Source organism: Rhodnius prolixus, unplaced genomic scaffold, assembly GCF_049639745.1.
Source record: "Rhodnius prolixus isolate KJV_2025 unplaced genomic scaffold, Rpr scaffold_3, whole genome shotgun sequence".
NCBI classification, from domain to species: domain Eukaryota; kingdom Metazoa; phylum Arthropoda; class Insecta; order Hemiptera; family Reduviidae; genus Rhodnius; species Rhodnius prolixus.
The window spans coordinates 4,706,370-4,730,464 of NW_027411603.1; the positions used below are offsets into that span (position 1 = coordinate 4,706,370).

Sequence of the window (24,095 nt, forward strand, 5' to 3'; positions counted from 1 at the left end):
TGATAATGCAATTTTAACATTTATTTGTTGCCTATAGAAATAAATAACGTTTTAAATTAAAATTGTATTCCTGTTATTTTATGAATTGATTTAAATTTATGTGAATCAACATTATAAAGTTTTGTAACTTTTTCGGCAAAATATGAAAACTTCTTTTGTCATATAGAACGCTTTAACAAAATTATGAATAGTAATATTTATTTTATTCTTAATTTTAATTCTAAAAATTTCATAATGAACCAAATGGAGTCTAATTCTTGTTTAAAAACGTTCTAACGTTCTTCATTGATATTAAAAGCAAATTATCAATTACAAAGAAAACAGTTACTTTTTTTCAAAAAGAAAACGATTGTATAAAACAAAAATAATGTTTCAAATTTATCAATAGATAACAAGGAAAGAGTAGGGCTGAATTTTGCGCGCGGAGAGGGGAGTGGTCAAAAAAATTGCCTCTAAGGATGTCTGAGGAATTGTTATCGAATTGGCTGTGGTCAAATTGTGGGAATGGTGAGTGGTAATTGTGTACCTTAGTATCGAAGGTAAGTGTCTTGTTTTTTTTTTATTATTATTATTATAATAAAACTACAAGATTAAAACAAATCATTTAGGTGTACTACTTTGAGTTTGAAATACTACCTTATTTGGTATTGAACTCATTGTTTTGCCTTGAAAGAGTTACTCAAACTACTGTCAGTTTCTGCCTTTCCTGATACAAATTCTAGTTTCTGTATTTGAGAAGTTATGTATATTTTGGTTTCACAATAGGCAACCAAATATTTACTCTCTGCTGTAACATCTTGACAATATTATTGATGTTTTTTGATGATCGAGATTAGTTTCAATATTTTTACCTCAGTGAGTTCATATACTTTTCTTAAAGTAAACTCTTCATTTGGACATACATTTCTCATTGATTCGATAAATAAATTCAGAGAACAAATAAAGCATAAACAACAAAATCGAGTGGTAACTTTTCATGTATAACTGAAAAATCTTTTGAATCCTAGGCAGTACTTAGAATTATAAAATGGTGAATTTAATTTTCAAATTTCCTATTTCGGTTTTGAATTATATAACATTTTATGTTTCGTTTTGCATGGATTAATTTGCGTGTTAAATATTTTATATAACTTCCTTACATTCATTTTTTTCAATTTGAAATTATTGAAAAGTTTTATTCGGTTATTGATTGATGAATTCTCTTTGTTTTTTAAAATTTATTACTGATACTATCATTAAAAGTCCCGGTTTCTTTTTATGATGGAAATTCTTGAAACTTACTAGAAGTATTCATTTAAATTTTTTGATAAAGTAGACTTATTTTTGTTGTGGTTTTATTTTAGCTGCAAATAATGCGTCTGAAAGTTCAAATTTTACCATCTCTTTGTGTTATGATTTTTTTTTTATTTTTATAAAATTCCAATTAATAATTGTGAAAAATTAGTTATCTATAATATTAAATGATCTAATTTAATTTTTTTTTTTTTGTAGATTTTTATTTTTTGTTCTCTTTGTCCCTGTGTAGATAGTAATCATTGTACTAAAAGAAGAGGCTTCTTTTAAAAAGGTCACATCAATAATTAGACAGTCACAAACTCTGCACTCATTGGAAATTCGGAAATAATGTTGATGGATTTTACAATCAGAAGTAACCAGATTATAAAAAATTGTAATATTATTATTTTTGTTTATTACGGATAATTTAACAATAAGTGATGTATATTGCTCATAATAATAGTTAATTTATATGGTTCTGATCTTCCTATGAAAGGTATGGTCGCATTTAATATAGGCGCCCATAGTTTCAAAAAATAATTATTTTAATCAATAGTGCATGGTAATTTGTGTATGATACTTTTTCTTGCATTTAATTTTAAATTTATTAACATTACTACTTGATGTACCAACTTATGTTCGAATCTGAAGTTAAATTGTGGTTGTAAACCTCTGCTCAAAAGTTGTTTTCTTTAGTGGACATTCATCGTATAGAATAAATTATATATCCATGGGGAGCTACAACACTATATTCGAACTCCTGGGTTCTATGTAACTTCGCTGCGAAAAACTATACTATTTGGTCATCTAAATTAACCTTAACCCAATCTTATTCCACTTATAACAGTAACATAAGTAGTGTAAGCTCTCCCAATCTAATAGTATTTTCAGGGTATTCTGAAATTCCATTGCTTCGTCAAAAGAACCAGAACAACTTCCCCTACAGCAATCCAATTGATACCTCACTGGTGCCACTCAAGCCTCTCCTCTAATGCTCTTCGTACGTACCCACGATGGTCCTTACACATAGCCATGTAAGACTTTCCTTGTTTGAAACCTAACCACCATCTTAGGCGGCCGAGAATACTCACAAGTTCCTATAAAAGGATGACAGCTGCGAAAGTTCTACTGCCCACGCCTAAAAGAAAGCACGATTAAATGACATTCTAAGAGTATGCTCGAGTCCCTTGATGGGGATTAAGGCACCAGATTTGGCCAACCTCTTCTTTACCAGAAATCACTAGCATCCCAACGATTAGTCCTAAGTCATAAAACCCAATACTAGCGACTCCAACACTCACACAACCCACATAAGAAACTGCTTAGGATTACAGTCAAAGTACACCTTAGTAAATTATTATAAAACATTTTTCAAGCGCCTTTATACTGAGAACAAACGGTCAACAGAAATTAAAATAGAGATTTTAAGTTATCAAGGGTTTTGCTTTATTAAGCTAATTCTTCCTCTAAAGTCAACTTAGCCCATATTTCTTACAATTGCTTAAGAAATGGTCTCCAATTTTCTTTCGAATACACATTCCTTGTACGTAGATCAATAACTTTGTAATTCGTCCTAATGTGCACGTTTACAATCCATACAATTTTAGTTAGAGGTAAATATTAGTTTGGGAAAGGATTAGCTCTTACTGTTACTGGATTCCCAAGCGGAGATCCTGGATTCGAATCCAGCTACTAGCTCTTAGATTTTTCTCTTCCTTGGAGCTCCTTGCAACTCACTGTACGCAGGCCGGCAGTGCACTGAAAAAAAAGCTCTCCAGTTGCCAGTGACCTCATTTGTTCAGGTGTCTTAAATTAAAAGAAAAAACAAAAATAAGTTTTCAAATTCAAGTTTTAAATTAAATAAAACACCCAAGAATTTTATTTAAAAAAAGTGTAAAACAAAAGTGATAGGTATAAGTATTATACTTTAATGTTAAAGGAAATCGTTGCAGTTATTTACTAGGAAATCACATATGTAAAATTGGCAAATTTTGACCCAAAGCCTTAAGTATCAGAAACTGTATTCGAATAAAGAACAGAAGATTCAAGTTTTAGTTCTATGCGATTTTTTAATTTTTGAATCTGGCTGACCATACATACCAACATTCAGTTTCGAATTCACAGGCCCTTAAAGCGGATATTTACGATGAAAAATCGATAATTCTGACACGATTCTAATACTTTACAGTTCATGTGGTGGACTATATGAGATGCCCTACTATACTGGACCCATACTAAATTCAAGATCCCCCCAGGAAATGGCCGGTGTCCCGCTATAAAGTTGAGGATTACAACGAAAGTAAGAGTTTTATGCCCAATTGTTAATTCTAATAATAATCTGGCCTGTTTTGAATCCAGTTATGAATGTGCTGTCAGCTCAGTGGCATCTCTTGTTTATAGTTTGAACTAGAACTGGTTTAATCTTTTTCTAAGATGAAAATTGTTGAAATTTTCGCTTTTTTCTGTAGATTAAAAAAAAAAATCTGGTAACTGCACAATTCTGAATACTATTTACTCTATTTAGAAAAGGCAGTTCATGACCTTACAGAAAAAATACTGTGATAATTTTTACGACAGAATATTGATTGTCTTTGTTTACAATATCCTCCTGATTAGTTTGTACAAACGATGTGGTCACATAAATGATAATAAGGTTAATTTTGCAGTAAAAAGAGAAATCTATTTCTCTTTCTCTCTTATTGTACTAAGAGAAGTTATTGTAATCGATTAGATTTTCGATTCTTATCACCGGAAATACCCGGTAAAGTCCCGTGGGTCAGAAAAAAAAAGTAGTCTTTAACAAATGGTCTTCCTTTCTTTATGGTTTGTGTGTTTTTTTGTTTTTTTTCTGTCTGTGTTTCTGTTCATATCCACCAAAATTGAATCATCGCTTACATATTTCGCTTAAGTGTTAACAGAGAGGATGTCAAAAATTAAGTTTCGAGCCCAAAAAAAAATCAGGCAACAGGATGTTGTGAATGAATATTTTCAGTTTTTCGAGATTTTTCTTGTTCAAAAACACTCACAAACAAGTGAGCTGTTATTTTTGAAAGTGGTATAAGTCCAATTTTTAAAAAAATGAGTTCATGGTAATTTCAGTAAGATATAGACACATTCTTTCGATATTTATAATAATACATTCAATGGAGTACGATTTTTTTTTGAAAGTGGAATAAGTCCATTTCTAATAGTTATAATTAAAACAACTTTCTTATTGCAATTATTTTTGATTATTGCTACTTCAGTGTACGCTGAAGCAGATATTATGCTAACTGTACAAGAAAAATAAGTTTAAAATATCTTTTTTTTTTTGCTTTAAAGATCTTAACGAAGTAATTTTCATTTTTATATTTTTAATATAACTGAAATTAAAAAAATAAAATAAACTTGCGTTATTCGTGTATTTAAATGTCTTCATTTTAATTATTACTTTTTACATAAAAACCCATTTCAGTAAAGCTATAATGTCTATAAAAATATGTACTTAAATTTACTCCTGTTTTTATTTCTTGTAATATGTTATTCTGGAAAGTGGTATAAGTCCATTTGGAGCTAAAAAAAAATTGTTTATTTTTTTAAGAATTGTAATAATTATTATTTCATAATAAAATTTAAAAGATGTATAGTGTTAATAACATCACTTGAGTAGATTTAGGTTTACGAATATTTTTAAATTAATTCAAATGCAAAACCTTAAATATCTGGATACATGGAAAAATGGACTTATACCACTTTCAAAAATAACATCTCAAATATTTCGTGTGAAAAATCAAATTTTGAAAAATCTACAGTACATTTTCTTTCGAAGGAAAAAACAAATTAATATTTTTCTTTAATGTAAATTTGTAATACTTACTTTTTTTTGGGGGAGGGTCTCTTTCAAGAAAGTAAGATATATATTTTAAATTTTCCAATCTAATCACTGACACAATTTATAACATGCTTTTACAGAAATTGAACACCTTATCTTAATTTCTGTAATCTTAACTATAATTTAAAGTTTTTTTTTTTATGTATACATATATAAAAAAAAATAAGATAATACTTTCAAAAGGCTCGCGTTAGAAACAGTGACATTTTCATTGCTTGCCAGTTATTATGGTTGTTGTATGTTGGAATTATTATTATTTTTTTTTCAATGAACAATGTTTAACATTATAAAAGTGTTTGGTAGAAATAATGTCCAATGTGCGTATAACATGTACACACATGTTAATAATAATTTAAAATTGAATCCAAACCAACAAAGTGAATTTAAATGCAAAAAAGAATTACTATCATCATTTGTGTAAGTTAATAGAATTTTTAAATTTTTCAAAATTTTATTTTAAGAGCCACTAGAATCAGCTCCGGTGTTTTTTTCGAGGTCAAGGTGTTCTCAAGTTTTCAGTGTTCATTTTTATTCACACCGTTCTCCAGAGAATAGATTTCTTACGTGAAATCTGAAAGAACATTTTATACCCACCCATCTTCAACTGTTATCACTTCTTCATTTGACTCTAAAAGGTTTTACAGACAGTAGTTTTTCCGAAATTTGGAATTTAGATAGGAGCCCAATTCTGGTTGATTTTGGCTGGATTTACTGACGATTCAAAATCCCTCCAGTTTTCCAAAATACCTTAATTTTCTGCTATATTGTTCTGATTATTTATTTATTTATTTTTTTATCACCAGCCTGATTTGTTCATCTGTTGGTCCCCAGTAGTGGTAGATAGAATTTGCTATTTATTTTTTGTTTTTTTGCCATTTTACAATGGTAATCAATAGAAAAAAAGTCAGCAAGTGTAGTAGGAGACGGAAACATAGTTAAACTCAAATCCTCTACACCAATGGTTCCCAAGACCTGTGGTCCGCAAGAACCTAAAATATGGTCCACGAAACACTCAACATTTTTAAAGTAATAATATATTTATTTGACATGCGGCCGCGTGTGCGGCTACGGCGCGGTGAGTGGGACGTCGAGCCCTTAAAAACAAGTCCCCAGGAGTCGACTAAAAAGCAAATGATGATGTGCGTGTCGTTTTGAGCAATCTCATCAATCCCAGGATTACCCATATTGTTAAGAAAATGCAAGCTCAAAAAAAGCACTGAAAACCATAATCACAATGTTAATTATAGTTTATTTTTAAAATCTAAAAGTAGTTTATTGTGATATTGAAAACCTTGTAGGTCCCTGCTAACAACAAAAAGATTAAAATGGTGTTTGGCCATAAACAAGGTTTGGGAACCACTGCTCTACGCCAAACTCTACCTATGAAAATAGATGAAAATCTCAAATTGGTCTGGGATACAACAACAACAACAACAAAACAAACAAACTTCCGTGCTAAGACGGATAAAATAATAATTTTGGCATCCCGTAAAACACTGGTCCATAATCTTTGCGGCAAATGAAATTACTTTCGTCATTTTTTTTTAGCGCAGAACCAACGACTTCAAACCATTTGCTATGATTACTGTTTCGCTTCTCATCTAGACAATGTTTGACCCCCACATATGTCATCTACAATATTGAAAAATAAAGAAATCAAACCATTGTTACACATTTGGGATTTGTTCAATATGGCTGCAACGATTTTCTTTGATATATTTTTTTTTTTAAAGTAAAAATTACATGTTTCAAGAAAATTTAAGTTAAAAGTCGTGTGAGTGTTCTCTATAGATTTTTATATTACCAAAAGATTATAGATAAATTTCTTATCTACCTTTATGTTGTAAAGTAGTGTCGCAATTTCCGTCGTTTCTTCTCTCTTTCAATTTTCACTTGAATCTTTTTTATTAAGTTAATTTTTTGTTGAGTTTTAATTACTTTTTTTTTGGTAGAGAATCTTTGTTTTTCTTTTTTATTTCTTAAAGCAATATTACCAAGATATCAGTATCTTTAAACAGAGAAGATTTCTCAAGAAATTTAATTGGAAAGAATAAAAAAATCAGGGAGTTCGGTTTTAAGAAGTAAGAACTAATGAATCATTATTATATTTAATCATGCACTTATTTCCATTTAATATTTTCCTGTAATTTTTTGCACTTCTATTATCGAAATACATAATTTTTGTATACGTTAAATTAAATAATACAATTACTTTCTCTTAATTTTCTTGACAGTTTTTAAGAAAATCGTAGTAGTTTTTCAAGAAAATCTGAAAATTCTGGTAAAATCTGGGTCTTCGGGTCAGCCAATTTTCTTCAAATTTAAAAAGTATAGTTCCACATATGATTCTTATTAATATATATAGTTGGTAATGGAGTTCAATAGGGAAAACTGGGTCTTTTGGAGGGAAGATTAACCATATCTTTCTCTCTATTTTATTACAGAAACGTTCTCTTTACTTGAATCTGCAATGCTGGAGTTTTTTTTTTTTAATAGAAAACAAGTTTTCCATTTTCAAATTTGTAATAACGAGATGTTTCCTTGTTCCAGGTGTGCGTCATCCAAACTGGCGGGCCTAGGGGATGGTCGTCTTCCCCGACCCACCGCACTCACGACAGACGCACAAACTATCACCGGTAGGTGAATTTTTAAAATATTTTATAAAATTTTTGGGATTTAGTTAAGGAATTATATATTATGTACATTTAATAAGTAAAAAAATATTTTGTAATTTGTTATGTTTAGGATTAATTTTAATTATTTAATGTAGAACTTATGTTCAGATATTGTGAGTAACCATTGTTTCCATACTCTGAAGTTTCAGCTTCTTGATGAGCTCCTGAGTATTTTATTGCTTTGAAGCATGAGCGCCTAGCTCTTTGCATGGTACGAGTTTTGCTGTTTTCCTGTTTTATTCTCAACAGACATCTCTTTTTACGCTTGAGTTTTCTGAATCGTCCTTTCTTCTTAGCTCCTACGAAGGTTGTCCAGAAAGCTTACACTATCGTGACTCAGTGAGAATCTATTGTGGCTCGTCCTTTTTACTTTTTCTTTGCTTTAAGAGAAGACATTTTAATCGTGTATTTTTGTTGTTGTTATTGTCAGTTTTACTGCAAGTAATTATCTGTCATTAGGTACTCTGCATGGTTTTTACAAATTTCTTATATCTTATCTTTCCAAGGGTACCCTAGGAGGTGCAGATAATTCCTCCAGATGTCAAATAATTCCTGAACAGTTCACTTCTTGATTACGCCAATGCCCCAATATCATCTACTCCCAGATGTTTAAAGGTGCTACTACAAATAAAAAATTGGTGAAGAAATACACCCAGGGCCGGATTTTCCTATAGGCTAACTAGGCTTCAGCCTAGGGCCTCAAGATCAAGAGGGGCCTACTCGTACATTCAAATTGTTAGCAAAATTAAAATTGCACTATTCTAAAAACAGTGAACACTAAAACACTGTTTTAGTGATGTATCACTGGAGTGATGTATTTTATTATCTCTCTTGTAATTTACAAACTTAAAAATGGGAGGTGAAAGGGCCTCATAATTGGAATAGCCTAGGGCCTCTTTTCATCTAAATCCGGACCTGTATACACCCCTCCAAATTCTCCTGCGTTTGGAACTCCTTTACAATGTGACTTTATACTGGGAACATTATTATTAAAATCGTCATAGGGTTATTCCAGGATAAGAAATAATAAAAACTCAGAAATTCAGGCGTCTATATTGATTTATAATATGCATTTCTTACAATCAATCATTCTTAGCTATTATTCCTAATTTATAATAATATTAACGATAATTATTTAAAGTAAAAAAAAAAAGTTTGTTGATTAATTGTTTTTATTTAATAGACGAATTCAAAATAGTTGTTAGTATCTGTAAACAGTCTTATTTAAAGTATAAGTAGAAAATAAGGTTAGTTCAAAATTTTGTTGTAGCAGGTAACACTGTTGAAAAGGGTTGTTTACAATGATTGTTATCTTGTTACGAAGGTTGTGATAGTTTAGGACAAGGCAAAGTTAATAGTTTTGATATTATAATATTTCTTATACTTGCGTTGTTTTTAATTGAACAGTTTTTTATTTCGTTAAAGAAAATTACATTACTTTCAATATATTTAAAATCAACATATGATAGAAATCATCAGGATTTCAACTTAGTGGAGTTCAACTTATTTTCACAAACTAAAGAACATTTTTTTTTTTAATTCTTACTTGAAGATAATTTTACAAGTTTCTTTTCTTTTAAACATTATGGATTATAATTTCTTGAATGATCTTGAATTTAGTTCTAAAATGTGTTGTGTAAAAAAATTTACAACGAAGAGGTAATTTACTTATCAATTTAATCCATCCGGTGTCAGTAAAGGATTATCTTTTTTTTACTCACGTTTTAGTATGGTAGTCTCAAAGGATAATTGATGCTATTTAAGGTTGTATAACTAAAAATGCTAGGTACGTAGACTATTTTTTGCAGATATTATCACTAAGAAAAACTATAAAAAACTAGTCTCGGTTGGATTATTACATTAATATTTATAAGTTGGTGAAATCACAGTTAATAAACTGAGACTGTATTTTAGTTTTTATTATTGATATCTATTATTTAACAATTTAAAGTTAAATTTTAATCAAAATAGATATAAATTAAAACCAAAGTAGATATCTAAAGCATTCAAAAATCTTTATAAGGCAAACATCCTATGATCATGTTAACCTCTGCGACTCCATAATGTAAAACTTAAATTAAGACAGGCTTTCTCTTGGAATTCGGTTCCATCATTTGGTCTCCTCATTTTGTCTACTTGATTAGTATAGTTTCCTCAGGTTGTAAGTTCATCGATTCATTTCTTGATAATTTCTCTGTCTCCGTTGAATTCATCATGAATCTTTTACCAGTATTTTCTTTATAAGTTAAAAATAATAATAGTGACCCGTCAGTAAATTCTACAATTAGTTAAACTCCTTGAGCCTAGATAAGATTCAAAATATCAGCTAGTGGTTTAGAAAATGCGAGATATTGAAGGATACTAAAATCAGACTCTATTCAGGGTTACTATTAACAAATACCTCTAGACCTTGATTTCACCCATTCAGTGAAGCAGGTTGAAGTTCAATCATAGTCCTTATCACTTAGGTCAGATAGCTATCATTGTTTGAATTAAAATGCTCGCCGCCACTTGATACCTGAAATCGACTAGAACTCAATTATTTTTAAACTTTGGGAAATACTCGAATTGTAGCGATCAATAAGGGATATTGTAATAGACACAGATTGCACACTTTCTATGTAATCAGCTGTACAAATATTTACGCGATAATCATACTAGGACTTGTTTGATCAATATCAAAATACAATGTCAAAATTAAAAATCGTAATTTGTTCTTAAGGCTAAAAAATATTAATTGGTAATCGGTGTATAGCTATATTCTGTAATCTTTATTATATTTAAGCTTTTCCTTTATTATTATTCTTGATCAGAGTTTTTTTTATAATAATTATTATTATTATTATAGTTATTTCCAAATAAATAACGCTGAATTGTAACTTAGATTCTGTTGCTTTATTTAATTAATAATTATTATCAACTACACTTGTACGTCATTCAAGATAAGTGTCCAATATAAGTTGTAAGATACTCTGTGATGCAATTGATAAGAATTATTTGCTTTTTAAAATGATATATGCAATTTAATATATGGGTTATTAATTAATCTGAATTTTAATTTTGTATAAGGTGTTTTTTTTTTTTTTTTAAATGATAGTCAAACTTTTGAAAATGAATTTTCAATGGAAAAACAAGCTTTCTGGTCTTCTAAAACGAGAAAAGTTGTTTGTTTTTATCGTGCGTAATAAGTTTTAAAATGGAAAGAAAAACGTGGAAAGCTTGGCATCCTGTTTTAGAACGGTGTTGCTTTCTTTTGGTACAGTTGTGGTAGATATCCTAGTGATTGTGTTCTGTTACCTTTTAAAATTCCTTTCTTTTAACTGGGAAATTGATTTTGGGAAGAGAGGCGGTCCTTAGCAGGAGTGCTAAGGTTCTCTCTTCATTTAGGAGCCAAGTATTAAGGAGAAAGGTTTTTCTAGTTTTCGGAAATTTGGCTCCGGAAAATTTTTTGGCTGGGAGTCCTTTAGGCTTCTATCTTGAATGTAAACAGATGTTGATTTTTCAAGTGTTCAAGGGGGCGTGGTTTAACTGATCGTAGCTTTTCTGATTTCCTGTCGAAAGAATTATCTTTACTCCCACCACGAACTGTATTCATTTGGTGGGAATTTAATGTTCAGTAAAGTCGATTTCATACCGGAATATTATTTGTACACCTTTTTTTTTGTACAAGTTTGTGCATGTTTGTTTTAAAATGCCTTAGTATTATCTTTTAATAGATAATAGATGCTGAATGAAGTGGAACCTTCACAGACGTTTTTTGGATAATAGCCAATAGTTGCTTCTATTTTCACAGTCGCTCTTGCTAGAGGTTCACAGGAGCAATTTAGTTAAATCAGTCCTCAGAGTTCGTGTTGTATGTGATTTGAATTTTTTTTTTATTATTATTATTTAAATGGTGAACAGTTCATCAGATTTTAAAAATTTTATTAAATGAAGTGGGAAAATTTATAACCTTCACCTGCCAAGGCTGAAGGTTATATTATAGTTTGCTATGTTTCCATGGTCAGATCATTGCCTCCATGAGAGGGTTAGGAGGCGAAGAAAGGTGTGCCAAGATCACCAACAAGTACTTGATTCATGGTCTCAAGGTATTTTTTGATGCGAAGTTCAGTGTTTAGAAATGCAATATTTTATTGAGTAATTAAGTCTTAAAATTAATTTATTCCTAAAATATATCGTTTTACTACTTTCTCCTACTAGGTAAGAAAAAGTATCGCGACCATGTTGAAGTTTTCGATTTCCGGTTTTCCTGGGAAATTAAGATCTGCTGCATCCGCAAAAGTGGTTTTTAGAAATTGCTCTTTGTATGATAAAACATATTAAAAAAAAAAAAAAAAATTGCCAGAATCCGGAAAATGTATATTTAGATTAGACCTCTCCAGGAAAACTGACTGCAACGTAAATTCCACAAACGGAGGAACCATTTTACTGAATGGATCATTCAGTTTTTCTTTTTTGGAGAGATTTTCACAAAAGTTATGCGATATTCCCTAAACTTCGAATCTGTTGATCACAAGTTTTTCCTTTAGGAAAAACTTTTTCTAAAGAAAATTCGTTTAGGGCAATTCTTGAGGTGAAAGTTAATTGCTCCCTATGATTCACCCTTACCTCGGAAAATTTGTCTTAAGAGAGACAGAGAGACATGTGAGTGAATTCATTTGATTTTTCCCCCAAAATGCATTTTTTTTTTCTAAAATTCATTAATTTATTGTAAACAAAATTAAAATTTTAAACTATATCTGTCCAGTAATATGTAATTTTTAGTTTTTAATTAGTTTTACTGCAATAACACGAACTATGTAATTTTTAAAGAGAGGAAAACTAATAACAATAACATCAAATTAACTAAGTTACATCATAGAGTTATTTTTACTACATGACATCTTAGTCAGAGAATAAATAGTTTTTGTCATTTATATAATACTTTTTTTTTAAACTATTATTTATTACCTTTAATCTACTATTATTTATTTATTTATTCATATCTACTTTGTTTCCATAATATTAATATTATAATTATTTATTTTTGAACAGATGTGTGCAGCGGTGAGGAGCTGCCCGAAGTAGAGATCATAAGTCTTCTAGAAGAACAGATTCCAAAATATAAACTTCGTGCAGACACCCTTACTAGTTTTACTGGTGATTATATTTATGTATTATAAAAAGAATTTATTTATTTTTTGTATAATATAATTAAGATTGTTGCAATCAATTCTTAGAATTTGTTCTGCAGCACAGTATTGCCAGAGGGAACTGTAGCCTAGTTAAACAATGTTTTTATAAAAAATCATAGGTTCCAAAAGAGATCGATTTCGCCCCCCCATTGGGGGCGATGAAGTGATTCAGATTTGGGTGGGTGGTCGTAGGCTCAGTTTCAATGAGGAGAGTAGGAGGCTATAATAGAGTTAATAATATTTTTTTCCCACCTATGGCATGCCAAATTCTACCTTTCATTCCTTTTGGCACGCCAAAAAGTTTTCCGTTTAACCAGTTAACTGTATTTCGACCTTTTTGGACGTACTCGTATGTGTCCCGTACGTGTGTCGTACAAATTAAGCGATGAAGGAATATATTCGTCAAACCCAGAGAATGTTTGATATGAAATTGGGTTGCAATGAAATGACTTTTATATATATATTTTTGTTATTTATTTCATGTATATTTATTCATTTATTTATATTAACATAAATGGGAACCAAAAACATCAAAAATAAATTTCGTTGCACTCGAATCGTTGTTGATCTGAGAACAGCTTGCTACACACTGATTTACTTTCTTCGATCGGACAAAAATATATTTTCTAAATTACTTTATTATCTCGAAATACGCATTCAAATGATAAAAGTGTTATGAGGAAATCTGATAAAGAATCACAAAAACTTGGAAAAACCTGGTGCCACTAGCATGTAAACAGCTTACTCAGTACTCTCCTTGCGTAAATACCAAATTACAAAGAATGCACACTGCTGCAATTATCCCGAGTAGGTCGCAACATTACAGACCTGGTATTTATGCAAATGAATCCCTGATCACAGATGATAAAATACGAACAATTATGCAGGGAATTTTCTTGGCAGGGTTAGTAGCCCACGACTCAGCAATTTGGATGATCGCTGAATCTTGATCCTTTGACACATGTGCCAAAAGCTTCGCTTCTTGAATGCAGGTAAATAGGGAACAAAAGGATCCTCATCCCGTTTTTCATTACCAGGCGCGCCACTTGCTGCGTAGTCTAGCCTAACACAATATCGCCTATTTTTTCAGGCGGGCTTAACGTCCAACTACTAATTAGGTATCGTGGACGGAGGTGACTAGCAAACATACTTTACTGTAAATTTCTTTTATTAACCATTAACCCCTTAATGCACAGTATTTTTGAAAAAAAAACGCTATATTTTATACGATTAAGTAAGTGCTATAGCTTGCAATCCCATGTAAATGATAAATATCAATAAAACGATTGTTTTTCTTTGCTTTCACATTATTTTCAATTCTCGATTATATTCGAGTGTGAAAAATTATAGCAGCATAAAGTACAACGCCGCTCGAATTATCTCGAGTGTGCACAGTTTGGCCAATTTAGCGCGCTCGAGTTAACTCGAGCGTGCACGTTAAGGGGTTAAATAAAATCCAAGGCCTAAGACCAGGAATCGAACCCAGTACCACAAAGCATATTAGCTTCGCAGGTTTCGCCTCTAACCGCTCGGCTACCGGCCTAACAAAATACGAGTATATGAATTCGTTATTGATTCAGTGATGACTAATAAAAGACAATGATACATTTACGAAGACTAATTCATACTATATCTATTCTATTAGTTCTTTTTATTTCAACATGGCCTCAAAATATTCCAAACTTCTTGCAGTTTACGAATAAATTTTAGTTTTGACTAAAATTGCAAAATTAACTGCTGATGGTCACTAGTGAAAACGCATGACGAATATGCTCGTCATATCACAAAAGTTTACTATTTTTTCATGACGAATATCTTCGTCTTAAACAGTTAACTGGTTAATAGAGATCAAAATTTAAGGGACATATTCTACCAAAAGCAATACAGTTATTTTTCGTTCCCATACCTATTCTCTGCGTACTACGTAAAGAGAAAGAGTCAAATCATATTTTTTTACATTCAACACAATTATTTTGCGCAAAACATTGAAACTTTTGGAGGATCTACAATTGAAGGATCACTTTAGTCGCAGATTTTGCTTTTACTTTTTTGGGGGGGCGCAAGAACGGGAAAGAGATTGATTAGAGAAAGAGGTTTCTGGTTATCGGCTTTATTTCGGAGGAGAGCTATGTGTTTGTATTCATTTATTTTTCTTTTAAATTTATGAACGAAGATTTTAAACGGCGGATCAATAAAAATAAATTAAAAAAAGCATTTAGACATTACGTTCGTAAATGGAGAGTATTGGTATAAGACAGCCCTTAGATGTTGCCTTATAAGGTCAATTCTCTGCGGCCTAAATGCCCTAATTTTACTCTTTTGAGTGAAAATTTTTGTACTATTAAGAATATGGTATCTGTAAAAACACAAAAAAAAATTTATAATGTGAGTTTTGTTGTGTTGAAACTAGAGCGTGCCTTAGATTCTCGTTAAATCTAAATAGTTGCCTGCGACAATTACTATCTGCTGGTTCCCTTTTGTGAGTTGGTTATAAGAGTCAATTGGAGGGTTAGTTTGTGTAGCTAGGCTTGGATACCCTTTTGTTGCCAGTAAGATTCCTGAAGAAGTGTCTAGTACACTTCCCATTTACAGGGCAAATCAGTTCTTGTTAGGTTTTTGTAAGTACAGTTGATTGGCATTTACGAGGGTCGTTTGAAAAGTCCGTGCAAAAATAAAAACTACTTAATTTTTTGGGGTAAACCTTTTTTATTTTTCAACATAGTCTCCTTTTAGGCTTATACACTTCGTCCAACGCTGCTATAGTTTGTTGATCCCTTCCGGATAATAGGATTTGTCCAAGTCTGAAAAATAGCCATTCGTTTCTGCAATCACCTCCTCGTTTGAATAAAATCTTTTTCCCGCCAGCCATTTCTTCATATTGGGGAACAAATAGTAGTTCGAGGGAGCCAAGTCTGGAGAATAGGGGGGATGTGAAACGAGTTGGAACCCTATTTCCATTAATTTTGCGACCACAACTGCTGAGGTGTGAGCTGGTGCGTTGTCGTGATGGAAAAGGACATTTTTGTGGGCCATTCGTGGGCGTTTTTCTTGCAGCTCGGTTTTCAAACGGTCCAATAACGATGAATAATATGCACCTATAATAGTTTTACCCTTTTCCAGATAGTCGATGAGGATTATTCCTTGCGAATACCAAAAGACAGTCGCCATAATCTTTCCGGCCGAAGGAACGGTCTTCGCCTTTTTTGGCGCAGATTCCCCCTTGGTAACCCATTGTTTAGATTGTTCTTTGGTCTCAGGTGTGTAGTGATGTATCCATGTTTCATCCACAGTGACGAAACGACGCTTAAAGTCCTGCGGATTCTTCTGGAACAGCTGCAAACCGGCCTTGCAGCACTTCACACGATTTCGTTTTTGGTCAAGCGTGAGCAATCGCGGCACCCATCTTGCGGATAGCTTTGTCATGGTCCAAATGTTGATGCAAAATATTATGTACCCGTTCATTCGAGATGCCCACAGCACTAGCAATCTCACGCACCTTCACTCTTCTGTCATCCATCACCATATTATGGATTTTATCAATGATTTCTGGAGTAGTAACCTCAACAGGGCGTCCAGAACGTTCAGCGTCACTTGTGCCCATATGGCCACTCCGAAAATTTTGAAACCACTTATAAACTGTTCTAATCGAAGGTGCAGAGTCACCATAATGTTTATCAAGCTTCTCTTTAGTCTCCTGAGGCGTTTTGCCTTTCACAAAGTAGTGTTTAATCAACACACGAAATTCTTTTTCGTCCATTTTTTGAAAATCACTCGACTTCCTCGATTCAAACGAATGCCAAACACAAAGAAATAGACCGATCTGGCTGGAACTTGGTGTGTGTTCTTCCAAGAGATGCTACTAACTAAACATAACCTCGATACGCTCCAGTAGTGCTATCTCTCTGACTTTGCACGGACTTTTCAAACGACCCTCGTATATCCTGACAATTTACTTACAATAAATTCTTACTTGGTTCAATGGATGGGCATCCCAAAATCAAAATTCTCCAGTTTTTATTGTTCTTATTCGATTTTTAACAAAGATTAGTTTACTCAAAACATTTTGTTCCCTATTCAAAACACTTCAGTTTAGCCAACTTTGAAACACTTAATTGCCGTAGAATTTATGTTCAAAAGACTATCCTGATTATTTTAGAATAAATATTTGTATAAGGAAAGTATTTATTTTTTTACATTATGCGGGTCAGATGTGAAAAGTCTCTTAGATAAAAAAATATTTAAATTTCTACTACTACATCTGATAGTTTGCCAAATTGGCATGCTGCAAGGACAGATGTAGTTATCAGCTGGCATTTCATTCATTTTCTGCTCTCTCTCTCTCTCTCTTTTTTTTAATTGGTCTTTGTAATAAATTAAGCTATTAATTGCTATATAATTAATTATAAAAGTATAAACTTATAATGGATGTAAATTGAGGGAGCTACATTAATTACACGACTCTACAAAAAAATTTTCGTTCTTTGTCCTAAAGTTTATACTATTATTTTCCAGTTAGTTATGCACAAAAACGAAAAGAAAATACCTTTTTTCGGTATAAAGTTTGCTTTTGTGATAGTTATAATAATAATACTCATTTTTCAATTTTTTCATAAATTTTAATTGATTTTAATATTTTTAAAAGTATCCGTGTTATTTGTGCTTGTGGGATAGCAGAGCGGATTCTAAACACTATATTCAACGGTCATGGCCTGTAAGAACAGAATTGTGTGTCGGAAAACAGAACGTCAAATTTGAGCCGATTGTTGAAGCGGAAAAAGTGTTAATGCCGCCTTTGCACATTAAGTTAGGGTTGATGAAACAATTTGTTAAAAAACTGGATGAAACTTCAGAAGCTTTTGGATTGTCCACTGTACCCCTTGTTGGGCAACATGGCCGAACAACACAACCAACTAGGACAATAGACACCACTAATATTCACACAACAGTAGAAACGCATAGCTACATATTTAAGTGTAGTGAACACAAAGGTAAATTCTAGTTTTACCCAATGGTGACGCGATGAATTTCAGAAACACGATGACTGTGTCAAAAAAAAAAAAGTCTCCAAGACAGAATATGATCTTCGTTAGTGTTTTTTTGCGCCAGGGATTTGGTTATTCAAATCAACTGGTTCCCCTTTCTACAAAGGGCTTCCCTAAAGAGCCTGCGTGCTTAATCGATTTGTGAAGGGTGTGAACTGCCCATAGACCCTCCCAATTTCTTAATATTGGGTACCTACTTCGAAATTTTCGGGATAAGACATTCTTGGCAGGGGTGCTCAGTACATCAAAGAAAGTATGTTCCTGACTAACAACTCTCCTCTCTTCCTACAACCTCCTTGGAAAAGCTTTATTCCCTGAATTAGTGGGATTTATCCTCAGAACATCTAGGGAGTGGTGTGAGAGGATGGTTATCCCGGACAACCAGCTCCTCTTTCTCTCTCTAAGCAACGGTTTGGTTTAACTCTTCCTGGAATGGATCAGATATACCATTAGAAGTGTAGCTGAACTTGTAATAATTGAAAAACTTAATAAAGTGGGATAAAAGTTAGCTAATCTCATATAATTTAAGAATTATTCATTTAATTTCATAATTAAAAGTTGTTTTATGTAATTTTATAAAATTTATTAATATTTTAGGATATGAGAATCAAGACTGGTACATCCCTAGTCCCGCTTTAAAGCCAGAAGAAATAGATTCCCCTTTGACTCCTGAGCAGATAAGGGAAACTTTAAATTATTTTTGTGAGTACAATTCTTTATTTTTAAATTCTGTATTAACAGAGCAGAATTATTTGTATGTAGATAATGGTTGACTATTATAGTTCATTTTTATTTTGAGGCTTTGGAAAACATAATACTATAGCCATAACAGCGTTCGGAAATTATAAAAACACGTCTTTCTTTTAATTAATTATATTATGAGTTAATTCTAATTACTCTCTTGTTGGTGTAAGTTGCTACTTATAATTTTTAAAACAAATCTGTACCTCGGAGAGAAAAGGCACCATGTCCATTTTTTTCGATTTTCAGATTTTGACATCATTTTACAAATTTTTTGTTACTCTTTCTACAGGTGTAAAGCACTATGTCCTATGTTTACTATTAAGCGATTTATGTATTTTTAAAAAGCGCTATGATACTTCATTACTTAAGGGTAAAAGGCACTACATGGGCATACATTTTTTTCACAATGGAGATGAAAGTAAAATATTTTAAAATATGGGAGGTTATGTGGCCATACCAACTGTAATAATTATGGTGAGAAGTACAAGAAAGAGTACAACCGGAAAAGTGGAACAAAAAATGGATTTGGAAAAATATCTTTATTTGGTTCCCCTGTAAAATTTACTTTTTGTGACATGGTGCCTTTTCCCTCCGAGGTACAGAAATATTCAATAAAATTAATCATAAAGAAGTGGGCTTTTAAAGTCCTTAATAAGATTGGAAAACAATCTTAATTGTAACACTACTTAAATCTCTACTTAATAATGGATTTAGCTAAAGCTCAAAATTATATTGAAAGCTGTATAGACTTAAGAGGGAACATTAGTCTTCCTCTTCTAGAAAAAAGCCTCTGGCATCTTTTTCTATCTTAAATTCATTTTCAGAGATAACATCTTTCCAGCTAGTTTGATCTAGTCCAGCTTTCCCAATGCCACAAAAGCCAATCTTTCTTTTAAAAACAACAGCCTCACCAGGGAAGTCTACATTATTTTGTGTTCGTGATAATCACAGCATAAGACCAGATGAAAGTTCTTAAGCGTTAGCAGAAAGACTACGCCATCGCGACCCAAAGCCTGTTATGGCCACGCATCACCTTAATTTTTTTTTTTTTTAATTTCAATGAGGAAAATGAGAAAAAGAGTAAAATTTAGCATGAATTTTCATTCCTTCTCTCGTTTCGAGTTGATTTCCTGACTGTCTTCATAACCGTTGATGAAGGAATTACCAGATTTAGAAGGGTAATGCAATTTTCTAACTTCCTTCAAGTTTCTTAGCAACGACTGAACGTGATCATTAACGCTCTAAGGCTGGAAACATAGTGGAGCGGCGATGATAGCGAAGAGCGAAGCGGCGAAATCAAACACAAGTAAACATATGGGACCGCGCATAGTGGCGAGCAAAGCGAAGATAGAGCAACGCTATCTATTTCTAGTTTTTGTTTTTGCCGCTTTGCTCTTCGCTATCATCGCCGCTTTGCTCGCCGCTCCACTATGTTTCCAGCCTAATTGAAATATTATCTTTACTGTTCTTTTATTGTACTTTCTTTCTAGTTATTTGAATTGATTTGGAAGAATTTGTTGTTCTGATTCGCCTTGTAAGGTTTTAGCCTAATAGTGCGCAAAACTGCAGGTTGCGAAAACTGAAATAATTATCATACTGAATTTTTTGACAAAAAATATTTTTAATACTTTTTTTATAATTACATACTTTAAATCTAACGGGTTCAAGAACTGTTTTCTTTCGCTATTTCTTCTTGCTAAAAGAACATCTTATTCACATAACTACTGGATTGAGCATGAAGTATTCATTTCAATACTTTATCTTGTGCAAATTTTTGGATCTCTGTACCAAACGAATATCCACAATTATCAGCAAAAACTATACTTTCATTGCATTTATTGGCTTTTACTGATATTTATGAAACTAGGGTTTTCCAAAAGTTATAGCTGTAAAAAACAAAAAACAACCAAGACTTAACTCAGAAGGCATGAAATTAATACCATTATTAAATATTTTATTGTATGTTGAACAGTTATCTGAAGTGCAAGCCCGTCTCACAAATTTTGTGAATTATAAGTTGACAAATCTTACGATCAGATGAAGTTTTAGTCAAAATTTGTTTGAAGAAAGTTATTTATTTTCTTTTTTCTCTGATATTCATCCGATTTTTTTTATAAATTTTTCTGTGGGGTGCAGCGATTTATTGTTTCAAAAAAGTGGGTTGAATACCAAAAAGAAAAATTTGTGCAACACTCTATAGGAGGGATATTAAAGATCTTCCAAAGACTGGCTTAAAATGTTATGTATTATTATTATTTTCACAATTGTTTGGTACTGAAAGATATTCTAAGACTTAATTTTATTGATTTCACAAAACTTTTAAAAAGTTATTTCTATTGCAGCACGAGAAACGAGACAAATCTCGGTCTCGGTACCGAGACGAGACTTGAGCAACCGAGACCGAGACCGAGATCGAGACATGATATATAACTCGTCGAGAAATCTCGGTCTCGTCTCGGTTTTTCAAATATTAATTTTTAGCTACAAATTTATAAAATTGTGTTCTTTATTAATAAATAATCATTACGGGTATTGAATTAATTATCAAAAGATACGATTTTATTATATATTTTCAATATTACTACATCTATTTGACTTCGAATTACATAAGTAAAGTAAGCAAAGTAAAGTAATCGCCTATTTTTTCAGGCGGGGCTTTACGTCCAACTACCAATTAGGTGTCGCGGACAGAGGCGACTAGCAAACATACTTTACTGTAAATTTCTCATATTAACCATTAAATAAAATCCAAGGCCTAAGACCGGGAATCGAACCCAGTACCACAATGCACATTAGCTTCACAGGTCTCGCACCGCTCGGCTACCGTGGCGGCCCCCTTCGAATTACCTAATTTTTACATTAATTCACTAAATTTCACTATTCATATCATTCATTCATTAAATTTCATAAATTTCACTATTAATAATCTAATACTTTGAACTTTGATATTATTTGAATTATATTTTAGAATTAATGAATTTGAGAAAAAAAAGACTATCTATGCACCTAAAAAATATTGCCACAAATTTTCGTTTTTAAGACACACTTTGCCCAAGCATTGATACATAAAAGAGCTTTTACTGAGTCAGAAGTTAGAGAAGATTTTCTATTGGTCATTATCATCGCAAGCACTGAAGTTGCACAGATACTAAAAATATCTTTCGCCATTCTAGACAAATTTTTGAAGGAATTCTCAAGTGTTTTACACCATTCTAAAATGTCAACGTCTACTGGTGCTTGGTCTAATTTGGTGTAATTAATTATTTCTCTTTTCCATGCTTCGGTGATATTTGCTGATTTTAGAGCAAATGGTGCAAAAATATTGATGCAGTCGTCGTCGTCGTCGTCAAAAGGTGAATCATCAGATTCTTTATCTTCACCATCAGCCGTAACTAATGGAGCGGGAAGTTTGTTGGGAGGTGTATTTTTTATTTCACGAATCGACTTGTTATAGTAGGCAGATATGTTATTTGGGTCTTTCATTTGGCGCGTTTTTAACATCTTTTTGAAATTATATAAAGATATATAACAGAAATAGTAACATATGATGCATTGAACTGTAAGTAGTTGTCTTCTTTTACACACATTTTCATTATCAATATATAAATTAAAATAATTATTAGAAAATAATAACATTTTTTGAAAAGATTATTAATAGCAAACCGCTTTTAATACTTAAACAAAAATTCAAAAAACCGAGATCGAGACTGCATAAAGTCTCGCCTCGTCTCGGTCTCGTGCAGCACTAGTTATTTTCTGACTTTTTTTTTAATTTAATGCAAAATTTGCTTCTCTAAAAAAAAAAAACTGAAAGTGTTAAATTATTAAGAACAGGTTTCAATAATAGTTGGAGTTTATTAAATAGAAAAATAAAGTTCTGAGAAAATAAACAATAAAACAAAAATTTAAATTTAAAAAAAGGAGGTAATGCTTGCTGTTATCTATAATATGGTGGCACCTGGTGGCTGTTTAGACAACTATCGCTTCCGTGTTGTGGGCGTTTACTTAACTAACCTTGTAACATTTTTCTAGTTTGTGTTTTAAACTTTAAACTTAACTATAACTTTTTGAAAGTGTTTTAATTTTTTCAATATTTAGCTTGTTTTTTTTTCTTGTTTAAATTTATATAAAGAGCCAGTACAGTACTTATCAGCATTATATCTTTTAAAAAATTGTTTCACAAATCTTTCAATTAAAGTAACAAAATCATTTAATTGTTAACAACTTTTTTATTGTTATAAAAAAAAAAGGTTATAATTTCAGAAATAATTATGTCAATTACTGTAGATATGTAGCACAGTGATATTATTGATTAATAGTGCATAGCGCTTAAAGATGAGGAATCGTGTTACTATTTTATTACTTTGCATGATTAAATTACTGATTACTGTGTTGGATAAGAAGATGAAGTATACTGTTACTGTCGTAAGTAATTGGTTCATTTCATTTATAGAATGATTGAGTTTCTTAAATTACTACCATAAGAAAATAATTCGTTCTTATCATTTAAAAAAAATGATGTGTGTTTGTAAATTAGTAGTAATTTTATTAATGTTGGGTTACTTTGTTTTTGTAGCCTTGATTTTTAATTTAGTTTGCTCGTGACGTAATTTTATTGGTACTTCGAAAACTTTTTTGAAAACAATGATAGTAAATAATAATTAGATTGTCTTTAAGAAAAAGAAAATATCAATTGACTACCCTCTTACTACCGCGCCTTTCTTAATACAATTTTGGAAGTTGTTGACTTATGGGCGGCACAATTTTTAACACAATAAGATACATAGTTTGTCTTCAAGGATCTTCACTTATCATCTTCAGAGGTAGGATGTTCATCAGGTTATCTCGAGCAATAGACTTATTTTTTATTAATCTACCCATCTTGACAATTTCCTTTCGAAGGGTGTCGCAATGTTTTCTGTCGTGGTTAGTTCTAGGCCATTTTTTTTACTTCTTGTTATTAGATTGCAATTATGCCACCGTTATTAGAAGAGTTTGTGTCTAATTGTGTAAAAAAAAAAATGTTTATCTAGAAAAATAACGAACGTAGGAAACTGAAACTTAGTTTTTTAGATTTGGCTCCGCTAGGGGCTCTGCCAGTAGCATAGTGAAGTGAATTCGGCAACCGAAAGTACTTATTTACTGAGTAGATTTTCACTTTTTTTAAATCTTATTTTATCCAAGGTATTGGACCCCCCATCGGTTTACTGTAATCTTCTTTTTGTGATTAAATTCTTGCATTTAATTTTTCAAGGGATCTTTTACTGGGCATTCCTTGAGGAATGGTGGAATTTTTTTTTTCCTCTAAGATGTT

At 31.8% G+C, this 24,095-nt stretch overlaps 1 protein-coding gene and 1 long non-coding RNA gene across 7 annotated transcripts in view; one reads left to right on the plus strand and one right to left on the minus strand.

Annotated features, from left to right (window-relative positions):
- Positions 1 to 282: 282 nt before the first annotated feature.
- Positions 283 to 24,095, plus strand: part of milt (trafficking kinesin-binding protein milt) — a 126,415-nt gene continuing 102,602 nt past the window's right edge. Inside the window, exons 1-6 of one of the 6 annotated variants that reach the window (XM_074127009.1) lie at positions 283 to 539; positions 1,526 to 1,669; positions 3,464 to 3,574; positions 7,697 to 7,782; positions 12,856 to 12,960; positions 18,635 to 18,739. Coding sequence is in view for 1 of the 6 variants with exons in the window: in XM_074126997.1 (XP_073983098.1) it covers positions 9,601 to 9,607; positions 12,856 to 12,960; positions 18,635 to 18,739 (217 nt within the window). In the remaining 5 variants the exon portion in view is untranslated. Of the gene's footprint in view, positions 540 to 1,525; positions 1,670 to 3,463; positions 3,575 to 7,696; positions 7,783 to 9,465; positions 9,608 to 12,855; positions 12,961 to 18,634; positions 18,740 to 22,851; positions 23,207 to 24,095 lie in introns of those variants that run through there. The other 5 variants (XM_074127004.1, XM_074127006.1, XM_074126998.1 and 2 more) reach the window with 5 other exon arrangements.
- Positions 8,851 to 10,416, minus strand: LOC141453610 (uncharacterized). The gene is made up of 2 exons (XR_012458092.1): positions 10,223 to 10,416; positions 8,851 to 10,124 (listed from the first exon to the last, which is right to left on the minus strand). It is a non-coding gene; the product is annotated as an uncharacterized lncRNA (long non-coding RNA).